At 39.3% G+C, this 20,096-nt stretch overlaps 1 protein-coding gene across 1 annotated transcript in view; it reads left to right on the top strand.

The window, feature by feature from the left end:
• The window catches only part of GIPC2 (GIPC PDZ domain containing family member 2), a 191,279-nt gene extending 173,825 nt beyond the window's left edge, over window positions 1-17,454 (top strand). Inside the window, exon 6 of the mRNA XM_060625306.3 lies at window positions 17,347-17,454. Coding sequence (XP_060481289.2) covers window positions 17,347-17,441 — 95 coding nt within the window. The 3' untranslated portion in view covers window positions 17,442-17,454. The remainder of the gene's footprint in view (window positions 1-17,346) is intronic.
• The last annotated feature ends 2,642 nt before the right edge of the window (window positions 17,455-20,096 follow it).

The raw sequence follows: 20,096 nt of genomic DNA, 5'->3' as shown, positions 1-20,096 counted from the left end.
ACACATGCTTACTATGTACTGCACCAAATGGCTTACCTAATTTTCTCACTTAATCCTTACAACATATCTATGAAGGCAGTATTAGTATCTGAATCCTACAGAGGAGAACACTGATGCACAGACTGGGTAAGAAAATTGAAGGTCAGAAACTAATTAGTGTCCATACCGGGATTTGAATCCTAGTCTTTCTGATTACAAGGCTCATGCACCAACCTTGAGGCTACCCCTGTACACTGTTTGGACTTGTTATTATGGACTTCTGTTTGTATATTTATACCGTTCTTTGATCTTTGATCTTAATGGAGGCAAACCGACTTGCTTTCATTGATTCTTGAGACCAGAGGCTATCTGCTTTGCAGACATTCTTCATCTTAGTGATAACAAGGGAATATTTTAAATAATAAAGGGTGGTACACAAAATTTTATGTTAAATGTCACTGTAATGGCTTCCAACAATTTAATTGATCAGATAGACATATAACACATATGAACTTGATAGGTGCCCTTGAGAATATTGCATACAGAATTTGGAATTGTTGATTGGTCCTCAAGATAAGGAGGACCTTGCTGGATAAAATTCTCCAGCAAGCTGTTGTACAAGACTATGTATGTGCACATATGTATACTTGTGTGTTAGTGTGTGTTGATGGGTGTGTGTGGGGGCATGCATAAAGTGTAATGATACTGATTTATGAGAGAGATCAAGATACCTTCACTACTTCCCTGGAAGAGTAATTTTTTAATTAGTGTGAAAAGACTTTTTGGTTGTTTGTTTGTTTGTATATGTATACATACATACATACATGTTCTTTCTTGTTTTAGTGTAATTTAAGTTTTTATTTTATTGTCAAGTTGGCTAACATACAGTGCAGTTTTGGCTTCAGAAATTGAACCCAGTGATTCATTACTTACCTATAACACCCAGTGCTCATCCCAACAAGTGTCCTCCTTTATTCCCATCACCTTTATCTTCACCCCTCCAACCCCACCCCCATCAACGCTCAGTCTATTCTCTGAATTTAAGAGTCTCTTATGGTTTGCCTCCCTGTTTGTATCTTATTTTTCTTTCCCTTCCTCTATGGTCATCTGTTAAGTTTCTCAAATTGCACATATGAGTGAAAACATATGGTATCTGTGTTTCCATCCATGTTGTTCATCCATGTTGTCGCAAATGGCAAGACTTCATTTTTTTTCATCGCTGAGTAGTATTCCATAGTGTATATATACCAGTCTTCTTTATCCATTTATCAGTTGATGGACATGGGAGCTCTTTCTAAAATTTAGCTATTGTTGATGGTGCTTCTATAATCATTGGGGTGAATGTGCCCCTTTGAATCAGCACTCCTGTATACTTTAGATAAATTTCTAGTAGTGTAATTGCTGGGTCATAGGGTAATTATATTTTTAATTTTTGAGGAACCTCCACACTGTTTTCCAGAGTGGCTGCACCAGTTTGCATTCCCACCAACAATGCAAAATAGATCCTCTTTCTCTGCATCCTCACCAACATCTGTTGTTGCCTGAGTTGTTAATGTTAGCCATCCTGACAGCTGTGAGGTGGTCTCTCATTGTGGTTTTGATTTGTATTTCCCTGATGATGAGTGATGTTGAGCATTTTTTCCTGTGTCAGTTGGCCATCTAGATGTCTTCTTTGGAGAAGTGTCTATTCCTGTCTTTTGCCCATTTCTTCACTGGATTATTTGTTTTTTGGGTGTTGAGTTTGATAATTTCTTTCTAGATTTTGGAAACTAACACCTTATCTGATACATCGTTTGCAAATATGTTCTCCCATTCTGTCAGTTGCCTTTTAGTTTTGCTGATTGTTTCCTTTGCTGTGCAGAAGCTTTTATTTTGATGAGGTCCCAATAGTTCATTTTTGCTTTTGTTTCCCTTGCCTCCAGAGACGTATTGAGTAAGAAGTTGCGGTAGCCAAGATCAAAGAGGTTTATGCCTGCTTTCTCCTTAAGGATTTTGATGGCTTCCTTTCTTACATTTAGGTCTTTCATCCATTTTGAGGTTTGTTTGTTTGTTTGTTTGTTTTTGTTTTTTGTTTTTTGTTTTGTGTATGGTGTAAGAAAGTGGTCCAGGTTCATTCTTCTGCATGTCGCTGTCCAGTTTTCCCAGCACCACTTGCTGAAGAGACTGTCTTTATTCCATTGGATATTCTTTCCTGCTTTGTCAAAGATTAGTTGGCCATATGTTTGTGGGTCCATTTCTGGGTTCCTTTTTCTGTTCCATTGATTTGAGTGTCTGTTCTTGTGCCAGTACCATAATGCCTTGATGATGACAGCTTTGTAGTACAGCTTGAAGTCTGGGATTGTGATGCTTCCTGCTTTGATTTTTTTTTTTTTTATGATTGCTTTGGATATTTGGGGTCTTTTCTGGTTCCATACAAATTTTACGATAGTTTGTTCTAGCCCTGTGAGGAATGCTGGTGTTATTTTGATAGGTATTGCATTGAATATGTAGATTGCTTTGGGTAGTATTGACATTTTAACAATATTTGTTCTTATCCAGGAGCATGGAATCTTTCTCCATTTTTTGGTGTCTTCTTCAATTTCTTTCATAAACTTTCTATAGTTTTCAGTGTATAGATTTTTTACCTCTTTGGTTAGGTTTATTCCTAGGTATTTTATGGTTTTTGGTGTAATTATAAATGGGATCAATTCCTTGATTTCACTTTCTATTGCTTCATTGATGGTGTATAGGAATGCAACAAATTTCTGTGCATTGATTTTATATCCTGCAACTTTGCTGAATTCATGGATAAATTCTAGCAGTTTTTTGGTGGAATATTTGGGATTTCCACATAAAGTATCATGTGATCTGTGAAGAGTGAAATTTTGACCTCCTCCTGGCCGATTTGGATGCCTTTTATTTCTTTGTGTTGTCTGATTGCAGAGGCTAAGACTTCCAATACTATGTTGAATAACAGTGGTGAGAGTGGACATCCCTGTCTTGTTCCTGACCTTACGGGGAAGCTCTCAGTTTCTCCCCACTGAGGATGATATTAGCATTGGGTCGTTAATATATGGCTTTTATAATCTCGAGGTATGATCCTTCTATCCCTACTTTCTTAAGAGTTTTTATCAAGAAAGGATGCTGTATTTTGTCAAATGCTTTCTATGCATTTATTGAGAGTATCTTTCTTTTATTGAAGTGATGAAGCACATTGATTGTTCTGTGGATATTGAACCAGCCCTGCATCCCAGGTATAAATCCCACTTGGTCATGGTGAATAATTGTTTTAATATATTGTTGGATCCGGTTGGCTAATATCTTGTTGAGGATTTTTGCATCCATGTTCATCAGGGAAATTGGTCTGTAGTTATCCTTTTTAGTGGGGTCTTGTCTGGTTTTGGAATCAAGGTAATGCTGGCTTCATAGAAAGAGTTTGGAAGTTTTCCTTCCATTTCTATTTTTTGGAACAGCTTCAAGAGAATAGTTCTCAACTCTTCCTTCAATGTTTGGTAGAATTCCCCTGGAAAGCCATCTGGCCCTGGACTCTTGTTTTTTGGGAGATTTTTTGATTACTAATTCAATTTCTTTACTGGCTATGGGTCTGTTCAAATTTTCTGTTTCTTCCTCTTTCAGTTTTGGTAGTTTATATGTTTCTAGGAATTTATACATTTCTTCCAGATTGCCCATTTTATTGGCATATAATTCCTCATATTATTCTCTTATTATTGTTTTCATTTCTGCTGTGTTCATTGTGATCTCTCCTCTTTCGTTCTTTTTTTTCAATGTTTATTTATTTCTGAGATAGAGGCAGAGCATGAGTGGGGAAGGGGAAGAGAGAGAGGGGACACAGAATCTGAAGCAGGCTCCAGGCTCTGAGTTGTCAGCACAGAGCCCAGTGCGGGGCTCAAACTCACGACCCATGAGATCATGACCTGAGCTGAAGTCAGTTGCTCAATCAACAGAACCACCCAGGCACCCCGTCTCCTCTTTCATTCTTGATTTTATTTATTTGGGTCCTATCCTTTTTATTTTTGATAAAACTGGCTAGTTGTTTATCAATTTTGTTAATTCTTTCAAAGAACCAGCTTCTGATTTCATTGATCTATTCTTTTTTTTTTTTTTTTTGGCTTCAATAGCATTAATTTCTGCTCTAATCTTTATTATTTCCTGTATTCTGCTGGTTTTGGGTTTTATTTGCTGTTCTTTTTCCAGCTTTAAGGCGTAAGGTTAGGTTGTGTGTCTGAGACCTTTCCTCCTTCTTTAGGAAGGCCTGGAATGCTATATACTTCCCTCTTATGACCACTTTTGCTGCATCCCAGAGGTTTGGGGCTGTGGTGTTTCAATTTTCATTGGCTTCCATGTACCTTTTAATTTCCTCTTTAATTTCTTGGTTGGCCCATTCGTTCTTTAGTAGGATGGTCTTTAGTCTCCAAGTATTTGTTACCTTTCCTAATTTTTTCTTGTGGTTGATTTGGAGTTTCATAGCATTGTGGTCTGGAAACATGCATGGTATGATCTCAATATTTTTTGTACTTGTTGAGGGCTTATTTGTGTCCTAATATGTGATCTATTCTGGAAAACATTCCATGTGCACCAGAGAAGAATGTATATTCTGTTGCTTTCGGATGAAATGTTCTGAATATATCTGTTATGTCCATCTGGTCCAGTGTGTCATTCAAAGCCATTGTTTCCTTGTTGATTTTCTGTTTATATGATCTGTCCATTGCTGTGGGTCAGGTGTTGAAGTCTCCTACTATTACAGTATTATTACTAATGAGTTTCTTTATATTTGTGATTAATTGATTTATATATTTGGGTGTTCCACATTTGGCGCATAAATGTTTACAATTGTTGGGTCTTCTTGGTGGATAGACCCCTTAATTATGATATAACGCCTTTCTTCATCTCTTGTTACTGTCTTTATTTTAAAGTCTAGATTGTCTGATATAAGTATGGCTACTCCAGCTTTCTTTTGTCGACCATTAGCATGATTGACGGTTCTCCATCCCCTTACTTTCAATCTGAAGATGTCTTTAGGCCTAAAGTAGGTCTCTTGTAAACAGCATATAGTTGGCTCTTGTTTTCTTATCCATTCTGTTACCCTATGTCTTTGAATTGGAGCATTAATCCATTGACGTTTAGAGTGAGCACTGAGAGTTATGAGTTTATTGCCATTATGTTTCTTGTAGAGTTTCTTTATTGCCATTATGTTTCTTGGAGTTTCTGGTGGCATTCTCTAGTCGTTTCTAGACTTTGTTGCTTTTGGTGGTTTTTTTTTTTTCATTTTTTTCTCCTCTCAGAGAGTCCCCCTTAAAATTTCTTTCAAGGCTGGTGTAGTGGTCATGAACTGATTTAATTTTTATTTGTCTGGGAAACTTTTAGTCTCTCCTTTTATTTTGGATGACAGCCTTGCTGGATAAAGAATTGCTGGCTGCGTATTTTTCTGATTCAGCACATTGAATATATCCTGCCACTCCTTTGAGGCCTGCCAAGTTTCTTTGGCTCCAAACATTATCTGTCTTCCCTTGTAGGTTAAAGACTTTTTTTTTTCCCTTGCTGCTTTCATTACTCTTTCCTTGACTGACTATTTTGTGAATTTGACTATGACATGCCTTGCTAATGGTCAGTTTTTCTTGAACCTTATGGGAGTCCTTTGTGCTTCCTGGATTTTGATGTCTGTGTCTTTCCCCAGGTTAGGAAAATTTTCCACTATGATTTGCTCACCTTCTACCCCTTTTTCTGTCTTTTCATCTTCTGGGACCCCTGTGATTCTGATGTTGTTCCTTTTTAGCAAGTGACTGAATTCTCTAATTCTTAAATTGTGCTCTTTTTTAGTTTCCCTCTTTTTTTCTGCTTCATTATAAGTTTGTCCTCTATGTTGCTGATTCGCTGCTCTGTCTCCTCCATCCTTGCCGCCATGGCATCCATTTGAGATTGCAGCTCAGTTATAGCATTTTTTATTTCATCCTGACTAGATTTTACTTCTTTTATCTCTGCAGAGAGGGATTCTAATCTATTTTTGACCCCAGCTAGTATTATTATTATTGTTATTCTAAATTCTGGTTCAGACATCTTGCTTTTATCTGTGTTGATTAAGTCCCTAGCTGTTGTTTCTTCCTGCTCTTTCTTTTGGGGTGAATTCCTTCATTTCATAATTTTGAGGGAAGGAAAGGAATTAATAAGGAAAAAAATTAAAATTAAAAAATTAAAAACAACACACACACACACAGAAATCAAATAAATGATGCTAGTTCCTAGGTGTGTTTTGGTCTGGTTATTGAAATGAGCTTTATAGAGAAAAAAGGAAAAAAAAAGAAAGGAAAAAAAGAAAAACAAGAAAAAGAAGGAAAACGTTTGAAAATTTGAGAACATGAATATAATGAAATAGAATAAAATGAAATAATGAAAGTAAAATAGAATTTGAAAAATTTACAAAAAGGTAAAAATTATAGTAGAAAAAGTAAAGAAAAACATTTTTACTAAAATTGAAAATAAAATCAATTTTTTCTCTCTGTATTCAAGGAAAAGAAAAGAAAAAAAAGAAAAGAAAAGTGAATAGGTGGACCAGCAAACAGACTCAAATACAATTGAAATTACATCATTTTCCCCTAGAAGTCAAACTATGAAGTAGTTTATAGTCCATAAACTAAGCAGGTGAAGAGATTTGTGGTGTTCCTGAAGAGTGAGTTTGGTCCAGTTGGACAGGGCTTAGTGTAATGGCTCCATTCTCCACTACATGGCGCTGCTTAGCTTGCTGGGGTGGATTGTTGTGGCACTTGTAGGTGTGCATGCACATGCACTGGAGGTGTGAAAATGGCATCACATAGCTACGTAGTCTCTAGTATTGGAAGTCTGTGCTCTCCCCAACCAACAATCGTGCACCCATCTTTTGTCTCTGGCTTTAGTCCACTCCCGCTTTTTCACTGTCTGTGACCAAGCCATCAGGTTGCCAGGTGGCACCTCCGTCCTGAGTTTTATCTCCAATGCAGCTGTGTTTCCCAATCCCTCATTTCTGAAGGACTGTGGCTTTGACCCATTCAGATCCTCTGGGGGAGGGTCTCACTGAACAATGGCCGGGTGCTGGCCCCACCCAGGAACGTTTGCAGTACTATACTGCTGCCAATGCCCAGAGACTGCAGCTGGGTGCCAGCCTGCCCCAGAAAAAGTTCACGTGATTGTATAGCAGCAGCGTTTCAGGGATTATGGAAAATCACAACACACATCTGGCACCAGTCTTCACCCTTAACAACCTTGTTACAGCACCAGTGAATGTGGTTGTTCTCTGGGATCTGCTGGGACTGGGTGGCTGCACAGCCTCTACCAAATGTTCTTCAAGCAGTGGAACTGCTGCTTTTCCCCATGTGGCCCAAGGGTCTCCCGGAGCCCACTCTTCTCCTGGGAATTAGCCCTTCTGACTAGAGCATTGCCAGATATTGAGCTGCGGCATTTCAGACTCTGTGCCCCCCCCTTTTATAGAGTCTTAATGGAATTTAAACCCTCTACTTTCTCCTTTCTCCCTTTTTAGTTCAGTCTAAAAGTAGCTGTTTCCACTTTTCCATTTTCTCTCCAGCTGCTCTTTTGGGGGTGCTTTTCCCATTCTCTCCCCCTGTCTCTGTCCTCTCTCTGTAAGCAAAAACAGCTCCCTGCCCTGTTCGGCTTCTCTCTTCTCCAGTTCACCTCTCCGTGCCGCGTACCTGCTGAGTTCTGTGGTTTAGGTTGTGCAGATTGTTGTGTTAATCCTCAAATCAGTTTTCTAGTTGTGCAGGATGGTTTAGTGTTGATCTGGCTGTTTTTCATGGATGCAAGATGCAAAAAAAACTTCCATGCTGTTTCGCTGTCTTGGTTCCTCCCAGTAAATTCTTTATATTTTTAGGTACTAACCCTTTATCTGATATGTCATTTGCAAATATGCTCTCCCATTCTGTCAATTGCCTTTAGTTTTGTTGAATATTTCCTTTGGTGTGCAGAAGCTTTTTGTCTTGATGAAGTCCCAATAATTCATTTTTGCTTTTATTTCCCTTGTCTTCGAAGACATGTCAAATAAGTTTCTGTGGTGGAGGTCAAAGATGGTTTCCTGTCTCACATTTATGTCTTTCATCCATTTTGAATTTTTTTTTTGTGTATGGTGTAAGAAAGTGGTCTAGTTTCATTCTTCTGCATTTGCTATCCAGTTCTCCCAGTACCATTTGCTAAAGAGACTGTCTTTTCTTCCATTGTATACTCTTTCCTGCTTTGTTGAAGATTAGTTGGCCATATATTTGTGGGTCCATTTCTGGGTTTTCTATTGTATTCCATTGATCTACTTGTCTGTTTTTGTGCCAATACCATACAGTCTTGATGATTATAGCTTTGTAATACATGCCAAAGTCTGGGATTGTGATGCCTCCAGCTTTGGTTTTCTTTTTCAACATTATTTGGCTATTTTGTGTCTTTTGTGGTTCCATACAGATTTTAGGATCATTTGTTCTAGCTCTGTGATGAATGCTGGTGCTATTTTTATTGGGATTGCAATGAATGTGTGGATTGCTTAGAATAGTATCAACATTTTGACAATATTTGTTCTTCCAATCCATGAGCATGTAATGTTTTTTTCCATTTCTTTGTGTCTTCTTCAATTTCTTTCATAATTTTTCTGTGGTTTTCAGCATACAGATCTTTCACCTCTTTGGTTAGGTTTATTCCTAGGTATTTATGGTTCTTGGTACAATTGTAAATGGGATTGATTCCTTAATATCTCTTTCTGTTGCTTCATTATTGGCATATAGAAATCCAGCTGATTTCGGTACATTGATTTTATATCCTGCAACTTAGCTGAATTCATGTGTCAGTCTAGCAGTATTTTGGCAGAGTATTTCAGGTTTTCCATGTAGAGTATCATGTCATCTGCAAAGAGTTAAATTTTGACTTCTTTGTCAATGTGGATTCACTTTATTTTATTTTGTTGTTTGATTGTAATGCTGTATTCATAGAACGAGTCTGGAAGCTTTCCTTCAATTTGTATATTTTTGGAAGAGCTGAGAAGAATAGGTATTAATTTTGCTTTAAATGTCTGGTAGAGTTCCTCTGGGAGGCCATGTAGGCCAGAACTCTTATTTGTTGGGAGATTTTTGATAACTGATTCAATCTTCACTGGTTATGGGTCTGTTCAAATTTTCTATTTCTTCCCATTTGATTCTTGGTAGTGTGTGAGTGTCTGGAAATTTGTCCATGTCTTCCAGATTTTCCAGTTTGTTGGCATATAATTTTTCATAGTATTCTCTAATAATTGTTTGTATTTCTGTAGTGTTGGTTGTGATCTCTCCTCCTTCATTTGTGATTTTATCTACTTGGGTCCTCTCTCTTTTCTTTTTGAGAAGTCTGGCTAGGGGTTTATCAATTTTGTTTATTCTTTCAAAAAATCAGCTCTTAGATTCATTGATCTGTTTAACTGTTTTTTGTGGGTTTTTTTGAATTCTATATTGTTTATTTCTGCTCTAATCTTATTATTTCTCTTGTTTGGCTGGCTTTGGGCTTTCTTTGCTGCTGTCTTTCTAGTTCTTTTAGGTTTGAGTTTAGGTTATGTATTTGGGACCTTTCTTACTTCTTGAGATAGGCCTGAATTGTAATGTATTTTCCTTTTAGGACTGCCTTTGCTGCATCCCAAACAGTTGGGACTGTTGTGTTTTTTAATTTTCATTTTCTTCCATGTATTTTTTAATCCCTTCTTTAATTTCCTGGTTGACCCATTCAGTCTTTAGTAGAATATTCTTTAACCTTCATGTATCTGGGGGCTTTCCAAATTTTTTCTTGTGACTGATTTCAAGTTTCATAGCACTGTGATCTGACAATATGCATGGTATGACCTCAATCCTTCTATATTTGTTGAGGGATATTTTGTGACCTTGTATGTTATCTATTTTGGAGAATGTTCCATGTGCACTTGAGAAGAATGTATTCTGCTGCTTTTGAATGAAAAGTTCAGAATATATCTATTAAGTCCATTTAGTCCAATGTGTCACTCAGAGCTGTTGTTTCCTTATTGATTTTCTGCCTAGATGATCTGTCCATTGTTGTAAGTGGAGTATTAAAGTCCCCTGCCATCATGGTATTATTATCTATACATTGTTTATGTTTATGACAAATTGATTTATATATTTGGCTGTATCACATTGGGGGCATAAACATTTATAATTGTTAGCTCTTATTGATGTATAGACCTCTTAATTATGATATATTGCCTTTCTTCATCTCTTGTTACAACATTTGTTTTAAAATCTAATTTTTCTGATATAAGCGTGGCTAGTCTGGCTTTCTTTTGCCGTCCAGTAGCATGATAGATGATTCTCCATCCCCTCACTTTCAATCTGGAGGTGTCCTCAGGTCTAAAATGAGTGTCTTATAGAGAGCATATAGATGGATCTTTTTCTTGAATCCATTCTGATACCCTATGTATTTTGACTGGGCATTTAGTCCATTTATATTCAGAGTGATTATTGAAAGATATAGATTTAGTGTCACTGTGGTATCTGTAGGATATGTGCTTGTGGTGATGTCTCTGGTCTTTTGTAGTCTTTGTTGCTTTCAGCTCACAGAGTCCCTCTTAGGATCTTCTGTAGGGCTGGTTGCATGGTCAGGAACTCCTTTAGTTTTTGTTTGGGAAAGCCTTTGTCTCTTCTTCTATTCTGAATGACAGCCTTGATGGATAAAGGATTCTTGGCTGCATATTTTCCCTATTTAGCACATTGAATAGTTCCTGCCACTCCCTTCTGGCCTGCCAAGTTTTAGTGGACAGGTCTGCTACCATCCTTATGTGTCTACCCTTATTGGTTAAGACCTGTTTGTCCCTAGCTGCTTTCAGAATTCTCTCTTTATCTTTGTACTTTGCTAGTTTCATCATGACATGTCATGGTGTTGACCTATTTTTGTTGATTTGAAAGGAGTTCTCTGTGCCTCTTGGACTTGGATGCCTGTTTCCTTCCCCAAATTAGGGAAGTTTCTATAATTTGTTCAAATACACCTTATGCCCCTTTCTCTCTTCTTCTTCTGAAACTCCTATGATATGGATATTATTTTGTTTCATTGAATCACTTAGGTCTCTAATTCTCCCCTTGTGGTCTAGTAACTTTTCTTACCTTTTTTAGCTTCATCATTTTCAATAATTTTATCTTCTGTTTCACCTATTCTCTCATCTGCTTCTTCCATCCTCGCTGTCACTGCATCTAGTTTATTTTGCATCTCACATAGCCTTTCTTTATTCATTGTAACTATTTCTTAGGTTTTTGAACTCTGCAACAATAGATTCTCTGCTGTCTTCTGTGCTTTTTTCAAGCCTGGCTATTAATCTTATGACTGTTATTCTAAATTCTTCAGATATATGGTTTATATCTGTTTTGAGCAATTCTCTGGCTATCGTTTCTTCCTGGAATTTCCTTTGAGGAGAATTATTCTGTTTTGTCATTTTGGCTAGGTTTCTGTCTTTTATGTGTTTTAATAGCTTGTTATGTGTTCTGCATGTGTGAGAACTACTATATTAAGAATGGGTCATACACTGTCCAGGGCTTGGCACTTCAGGAAGTGTTTTTGGAGTGTGGAGTGTGCACTCTGTTGTTGCACTGCCCTGTCCCATAGGATAGTCGTCTACAAAGCTCCTCTTTACTTGTAGTGGTGGAATGTTTAGATAGTCCATCTGGTGTGGTTTGAATTACTCATTGAAGTAACCATGGAAAAGAGGAAAGGGCAAGGGACCTGATCCCATACAAAAAGAAAAAATGAAAGGTGCAATAAAAAGATTAAGCAGATTATTGAGGTATATGACAAATCAAATTATCACATCCGTCACCTCATGCAGTAACTTTCTTTTTTTTTTTTTTTTCCTGTGAGAACACTTAAGTTCTACTCAGCACATTTCAATTATGTAATACAGGATTATGATTTCTGGTCACCATGTTATACATTAGGCCCTCAGACCTTATTCATCTTCAAATGGAAAGTTTATGCCCTTTTGCTAACCTCTCTTCATTTTCCCCACTCCCCAGCTACCAGGCAACCACCATTCTACTTTCTATTCTCGGTTTCTACAAGTCTGATTTTTTTTTTTTAATTTTTCACATAAGTGATTCCATGCAATTTTTGTCTTTCTTTGTGTGGCTTGTTTCTTACAATCTTGACATCACCAACACAAATGTTTTTTTTAAATTAATATTTATTTATTTTTGAGAGAGAGAGATAGAGTGTAAGGGAGGGGCAGAGAGAGAGGGAGACATAGAATCTGAAGCGGGCTCCAGGCTCTGAGCTGTTAGCACAGAGCTCCATGTGGGGCCCAAACCCACCACCCTTGACATCATGACCTGAGCTGAAGTCGGATGCCTGACCTACTGAGCCACGCAGGAGCCCCACACCAAATGCTTTTTGATCAAAACATTGAGATCCGTTAACATTCGTGTCTCCTCTTAGCTTCACTCTAGACCAACTAAAAGAGAATCTTGAAGGGTACAGCTCAAACTTTGGCATTTTTAGCAAGGACCACAGCTGACTGATATGGCCATTATTGTTTCAGAACTATCACAATAGTATTTGTTATCACAGACATAGTAAGGTGTGACCTTAGAAAAGTGATTTGCTCACACTAAGTCTCAAATTTCTCATCTATAAAATCATAATAGTAATCATTTGTTAGGGTTTTTGTGACACACATGTGAACAGAAGCTTAAAAATATATGTGGCATTCAGGGGCGCCTGGGTGGCTCAGTTGGTTAAGCGTCCGACTTCGGCTCAGGTCATGATCTCACTGTCCATGAGTTCAAGCCCCGTGTCAGGCTCTGTGCTGACTGCTCAGAGCCTGGAGCCTGTTTCAGATTCTGTGTCTCCCTCTCTCTCTCTGACCCTCCCCCGTTCATGCTCTATCTCTGTCTCAAAAATAAATAAACGTTAAAAAAAATAAAAAAAAAATATATGTGGCATTCAATAAATCTAGTTATTATTCTTTTATAGCATTATGACTATTAATAGAAGAATAATGTGAGTTCCATAAGGGTAAGAATTGGCTCTGGTTTAAAACTGTATTTAGATGTATCTGGCAAACAGTAGATGCTCAATAGGTATTTGTGGAGAGGATAATTGATTGAATTAATTACTTATAAAACCACTTGACATAGTCTATCATTTAGTAAGTGTTCAATACATGTTAGTCACTCATTTTTTAATAGAAAATGCTGTCCATGATATTTGTCTCAATTTTCTTTTCTTCCCTCTTTTACACATGCTGTTTTATATGACTCTTACAATTTACCATACTTCTCATATATAGTGCAAAACTGATGTGCTATCCCTGACCTCAGGGAGTGTAAATGGCACAGAAGTGACAATAAATATGTACTTGAAAAGATAAAAAAAAAAGACTAAGCAGAGAATCAGAGAAACTACCAGGCTTAATCCAGAGAGAGAGAAAGGAAAAGAAGAAGGAGATATAGAAAAGATGTAAAAAGAATGGAGTAAAAATGCCTGATTAAATAGATAAACAAAGCAGAGAAAAAAGAAAACAAGAAAAAAAAATAAGAATTGACCAAAAATCAAATCAGGAACTGTGAGCTGGATTCCAAAGGACAAAAAGAAGAAGGTAGAAAGAAAATAAGAGAAAAGAGAAGGAAAGAAAGGAAAAGAGAGAGAGGAAAAAAAAGCAACAGACTAATATACAAAACATCAGGACAGTCGTCTGTTAGTGCCTGGGACCAGTGGCTGTGCTGGTTTGGAGGAGAGGCCATCTGCTCAGTATCAGTCCCACTCCAGTAAACAGTTGCCAGGCATGGAGGGGCAGGGTTTGGTGTAAGTGGGTCCCACCTCCACGGTGGGCCACTGTGCTGTTCCATGAAGGCCACCATGTTGGTGACATGAAGAAAAATGGTGACACCCCAATCTCTCCTCCCTGCCCCAGTGTCACAAAGCACGCTGTTCAGCCAGTCCTCATAGAGTTTCATGGGTGGGTGGCCTGTCCTACTCCATAGTCTCCCATGCCTCTTAGGCGCTCAGTTGGGCTTCAAAACCTGATGGATGACTTAAAGGGTCCCGCACTGTGCAACTTGGTTCTGGGGTAGTCACTCCAACCTGCTGATATGGCTGGCACCTGCAGGGTCTTTTGTCCTTGGAGGGGGGGAGGCAATATACCCTCTTCCCACAGTACTCAAGAGAGGGAACTTTTCTCTCTGAGTGCACCCCTGAGATCACTACTGTGCCCTGGGGCTGGCTCCCTTCTCCCCGGGTGCATGTTCACAGTGGCACTTCAGCCCAGAGAGAGTCACAGAAAGTTGGGCACTTTTGAAAACTCCCATCTACGAGTGGAGACTGGTACTCTATTTCTTGTCTCCTAATCTGTGGTCTGGAGAGGTTTTTCTCTTGTCCTAACACAAAACCACAATCCACAGCTTCTCTTTCTCTCCCTTTTGTCTTTCCACAGAAGGGGACCCCTCCCCTCAGTACCCACACTATTTTATGTTCCCTAATTCGCATACAAGTACCTGTGTCCCACCAAGCTGTCTCCCTCTATCTGTGGAGATTTTTCTGTCACTCTGCCAATAGCTTTCCTGGGCATTCCAAGTGTTCTGACCTCAATACAGCAGTGTTTGAAGGACAAGGGAGATCCTGGTTCCCCTACTTCTCTGCCATCTTAACTCTTCACCTCTGGGAAAGTACTTTCTGAGCAGAATGTTTGAGCTGTTTTGACATGACTCATGTTATAGGTTTTATCAAGTTATTTGAAAGATAGTCCTGCAGAAAACTAAAATGATGCAACTACCCTTTATAGGTGATATGTTTAAAAAATGGAGAGAGCAAGGTCACACTTAGTCTGATGAAGAGATGCAGCAATGGTGAAAGAGAATCCTCCCTTATATTTGCAAGAGCAACAGGATCAACTCGGGAAACTGAGAGGGCAGCACTGAGAGTTTGAAGAGGGCAGCAGTGAACATTGTTTTTAGTATGGTGGCATTACTGGCAAGACAGGGCAGCCTAAGCAAGGACTGGTGAATGGCATGGGAGATGACTTGGCCACTTCAGTAGGAGGAAAACTAAGACTTGGATCCTTCATTCCTCTTGGTGGTGGCTTAAAGCCCTGTTAAAGCCAAGATCTTGACTTAATGACAATAACTAACACTTAGTATAGTACTTACCATGTACTAAGTCCTTATCCAAGTCTTTTTCATTTATAACTCTTAGGTTAAATTGTTTGTTCTACTTGCCCTAAAAAGTGACAGATATGGGAATTGAATCCAGGCAAACATCCGGAGTCAGTGTGCATTACTGCTCTGCCATGTGGCTTTTCTCACATGCCTGAATATCAGTTAATTTTTCCTGTTCCAGATGTATAGATCATGTAGGTGAGACCCTTGCCAGCTGCTTTTCAAGCACATGCCATTACTGATTGGTAGGGTATGAGGATGAGATTACTATAGGTAACTGATCGCAAAGTGACTCTAAGAGAACACCCTTGCCCATGCCAAGATTCAAAAGTTATTCCAGACATGTTTACTTGAATTAAGGATGAAAGAATTTTGCTTGTAATGGTTTGAGGACATCATCTTTGAGTACCGTGCACTTGAACAACTCATTCTAATGACAAAAGCCAGAGAACATTTATAGCCATAGCTGAACTGCCTAACACAGCTGATAAAATGAAACATTTCATATCACAGCCAGGAAAATTATGTTTTTTGAAAAACAAAACAAAGCGAAACATAATGATGTTTTGTTGAAAACCAAGAAAGTTTTCAACAGACTGCTCATATTCTCCTCCTCCTCAGAAAAGCCAGGGTTTGATTTGAAAAGAAGCCTGATACTCCTATGATTGGATTATTTTAGTACATTAATAATTTGTAACGCACCACCTCTCCTCTGCTCCTGCCCTTCAAGAACTTATGTTCCACCAGAGGGAGGAAAATAAAGCCATTTACTCACTCTCCCCTATTCTCAGAGCTTTCCAGTACGGATTCCTTTCCTTTCTGCTAGAGAAAATAAGATGCAAAAGCAGGAGCTTGTCCATGAGGCTTGGGAAAGTGGAATGCTTTCTGAAAGTTAAGCCAACAGCCAAGAACCACCCATCAGAAGATGAAAGAGCAAATGCCTGGATGATGGTTGTAGCAGCACAGATCCATGCAGCCCTAACCAACCATCTCTTACCTGTGGCGACATCTCCCACCCATTCTGAGGAGACTGCTATATCTTAGACCTCTTTGGGCCATACCCCCACCTTTTGCACTGGGCTCCACTGGGAAGGCAACTGCCATGTGTTTATCTGAAAGTCAAGAAAAAACATAGTCAAATAAAAGAGACTTAGATTACATCAAGGGTAATGATTCCAATAATTTGTTTGTGTAGCTCTTTGTATGGAAAACAGATCTGGATACAAATAGAGAATTAAAGAAAGCGTCATTAAAATTGGTTTTTAAAAGGATGTGTGGGGGCGCCTGAGTGGCTCAGTTGGTTGAGCGTCCGATTTTGCTTCAGGTCATGTCTTGTGGTCCATGAGTTTGAGCCCTGTGTTGGGCTCTGTGATGACAGCTCAGAGCCTGAAGCCTGTTTCGGATTCTGTGTCTCCCTCTCTCTCTGACCCTCCACCGTTCATACTCTGTCTCTCTCTGTCTCAAAAATAAATAAACATTAAAAAAATAAAGAATAAAAAATAAAAGGATGTCTGAAAACAAAGACAAATTTTTGGTAAGATAAATGTGTCCTAGGTTCATCAACAAAATGAATTGTTGAATCCACACAGTATTATTTACTGTTTCAAGGGCACACATGGTTTCTAAGTGGTTTCTTGCCACTTTGGCCTTCAACTGGCCTTGCTTTTCCATTTAGGGGCATCTGACTGTCTCCACAACAGCCCTGAATCTAAGCAAAAGCTAATGGATGGACCATCTGGTATTCCTGTTATCCTTGGGAGTAGACAGACAGGTGGCATGGGAGATTCTCATGAACTCTTCATTTGTTCTAAGAACTCTGACTCAAATGCGTTTTTTTTTTCAATATATGAAATTTACTGTCAAATTGGTTTCCATACAATACCCAGTGCTCATCCTCAAATGCAGTTCTAATCGTGCAAACAGGATTGTTTTAGGACCAGTTAGAAAGAATGAGTGTGTACTTTTGTGTGTGTGTGTGTGTGTATGTGTGTAGGGAGCACAGTCTCTCTCTGTCTGTCTCTGTCTCTGTCTCTCTCTCTCTCTCTCTCACACACACACACACACACACACACACACACACATGTTGTGTTGCTGCTTTGTATTATTTTTACCCTTCTGTCTGAGAATAGAAATTATTTATCGGGAATTGTTGATTCATGTTGCTAATGAAAATAGTAATGAGTCAGTAGGGGAAAAGCTTCTAGGTGTGTGGTAACTCAGCCTTTTTCTTTTTCAGATGTTTCTTCCTTCCACACTTTGATTTTGAAAAGCGTGGCAAGGAGTTTGTTGAGAGAAGAACAAATCTTTAAAGGCTCCCCATGTGCTCAGTGATACTGTATTGTAAGTAATCCTCTTAGCAGAGATAAGCTTCTAATTAGGCAGTGGAGAAAAGAAGTAAATCCCAATCCAGTGAGGCCTTGCTGCATAGTGTCTCAGAAAACAGCTAAGGACTAAAGTAGTTACTGGCTCTTTTTATTTTAGGAAACTTTGCATAATAATATTACTAATAAAAAGAGTCTCATTCTGAACAGAAAACAAAAAATAAAACCAGAGCCATTTCCTATCTGCCTTGTAAAAGGAACTATCAGGTGCCTACTCTGGCTGCACCCACATGGCTGGGTGCTGATGTGTGATGCATGCTGGGTTGGAGATAAGATATAGTGGCACTGGAAGAAGGAATCTACATCTGCTCATGCAGAAAGACAAGAGTTACAGAGTATGTTATAGAGTCACATGAAGCTTCTTCTAGTCATCTCTGTGCTGATCTAGTTGTAGAAAATGTTGTCAGATAGCTTTTGAATGTAATATCTGAGAATGAGTCCCTTTGAGATAGGGCCCAAGGAAGATAGTTTTTGGGAGGGAGAAGGCAGGAAGGATGGATTTGGTCACTGTATGAAGAGAGGGAGGATAGCCAGAGAAGCATTAAGATGTCACAGTTTGGGAGAAATGGTGACTAATAATCAAGCAGGGCTTTCTTCCTGTGGATCTCTATTCATTTTTTTTGGGTGGGGGGGGGGGCGTTTTGTGGTAAGAAGCTCAGTTACTGCCCTCTGCTCTGTGACCTCCAGTTGCTGCGGCTAGTTTCCTCTAGTTCTGCTCAGTATATATAGACACAAAGCAAAGGAGAGAAAGTGAATATCAGGGGGAGACTGAAAGGTATACACCAGAAACATTTTCTCAGTTTGGAGACCTTTATTTTCCACCTCTGTGACTTGGTGGGCTGCTTGCAAGGAGGGTAAACAGCCCAGGGATTGTGCAACCTGCTGGAGAATCAAGAGCCATCCAAGGGGCTGATATGAATAGTGAGTGCGTCCCCTTGCTTATGTTCCTCCCCGCCTTGCTTGAGCCATTACAGTGATTTCCTAGTTTGTTTCCCTGCCTCCATCTCCCTCTCCCCATTCAGAGTTCATTCTGATTACAGCCACTAGACTAAACATCCTCAGATGAAGCCTGGATCATGTCACCCCCAAACCCTAGACTCTGAGGGCTCACCAAATGATGTTCACACCATTAGTCTACTGTTACTCATTCTCTGACCTACTCTGGAGTTCAGAAGGCTGACTTCTATAGATTGCCTCCCCTGAACTTCCTTGCTGTCCAGATTTTTGTTGTGTCTGGCTGTTGGCTGGCACTGAAAGGATATTGGAAGGTGATGGGATGCCTAAATATTTATTCTTCCCTTCTCTCTTTCTGTAGAACTCTGATTTTGGCAGAGACCAAGTCCTGTTCTTCTACTTAGGCCAGAACTCACATCAAATCAATCCATTTTTACAGTGTTCTGGTAACTCTACTTGCTTCCCCTAGCCCTGTTGGAACCATGGGTGGAAATCAGCTGTCTGCTATTGCTAGGCTCTGCAAGATTTATCATCCCATGATGGGCACTTTACCTTGCCCACCGCTATCAAGTAGTACCTTTACATTTTTTTGAATGTTTATTTATTTTTGAGAGAGAGAGACAGTGCGAGCCAGGAGGAGGAGGAGGAGAGAGAGAGAGAGAGAGGGAGAGAGAGAGAGAGAAAGAGAGACAGAGAGAGAGACAGAATCCGAAACAGGTGCCAGGCTCTGAGCTGAGAGCACAGAACCCGATGTGGGGCTCGAACCCATGAATCGTGAGATCATGACCTGAGCTGAAGTCGGACGCCCAACTGACTGAGCCACCCAGGCATCCCTCAAGTAGTGGCTTTATTAAATAATTGTTCTTTACTCTTTTGTGTGTGCCATCACTTTCTTGCTGCAGACCTGTCTCTATCCTGTCCTCTCTTGCTCAGGCAAACAGAGGCACTTGCTATTCCCTGAACATACAACTTTTCCTTTTCTCTGCCCTTGTGATTTAGTTTTCTTCATCTAGCACTAAGGACTCTCAGGTTTGGAGGGTCCTGTTCAGTGATTAGCAAGTTGAGTGTCAGACACTCCAATACTCTCTGTATATGCCTGATAGTCTTTGTTTAAATATTACTGGTGGCAGGAATTTATTGCCAATTACATCAGTATTCATTCATTCAGTTCTTTCAGTGAACATTTTTACTGCCTACCATGGTCCAAGTGCTGTGTACAGTCTTACCCCTCAAGAGGCTCATAACAATGAGAGATGAATGCATGAATAAGCAACTATGGTACAGTTTGCATGTTGAAATAGATATATTCAGAGTGCTCTGAGATCATGGACAAATGATCACCCAGTTCTGTCTTGTACAGACAGTAACATCTTCATCAGCAAGGCAATGCATGAGCTGAGACTCTGGAGGATGAATAGAAACTGTTTGATGAAACAAGAGTAGGTAGGACATGCCAGAGGAAAGGAACAAGTTGGAAAAATGTATAGGCATTGAAGTGAGCTTTGTGTGTTTGGGCAATGACAATTGGGTATGGCTGGTGAGTCAGACAGAGTGGCAGGAGAAGAGTTCTTCCTCATATGCATTCAAAATGTACCAGCACCATAACTTACGCAGAAGGAGTCTAAAACATCTTCCACCTGAAGACACCTGT

Source organism: Panthera onca, chromosome C1, assembly GCF_046562875.1.
Source record: "Panthera onca isolate mPanOnc1 chromosome C1, mPanOnc1 haplotype 2, whole genome shotgun sequence".
Lineage (NCBI taxonomy): Eukaryota > Metazoa > Chordata > Mammalia > Carnivora > Felidae > Panthera > Panthera onca.
This window is presented reverse-complemented; position numbering and strand designations above follow the sequence as displayed.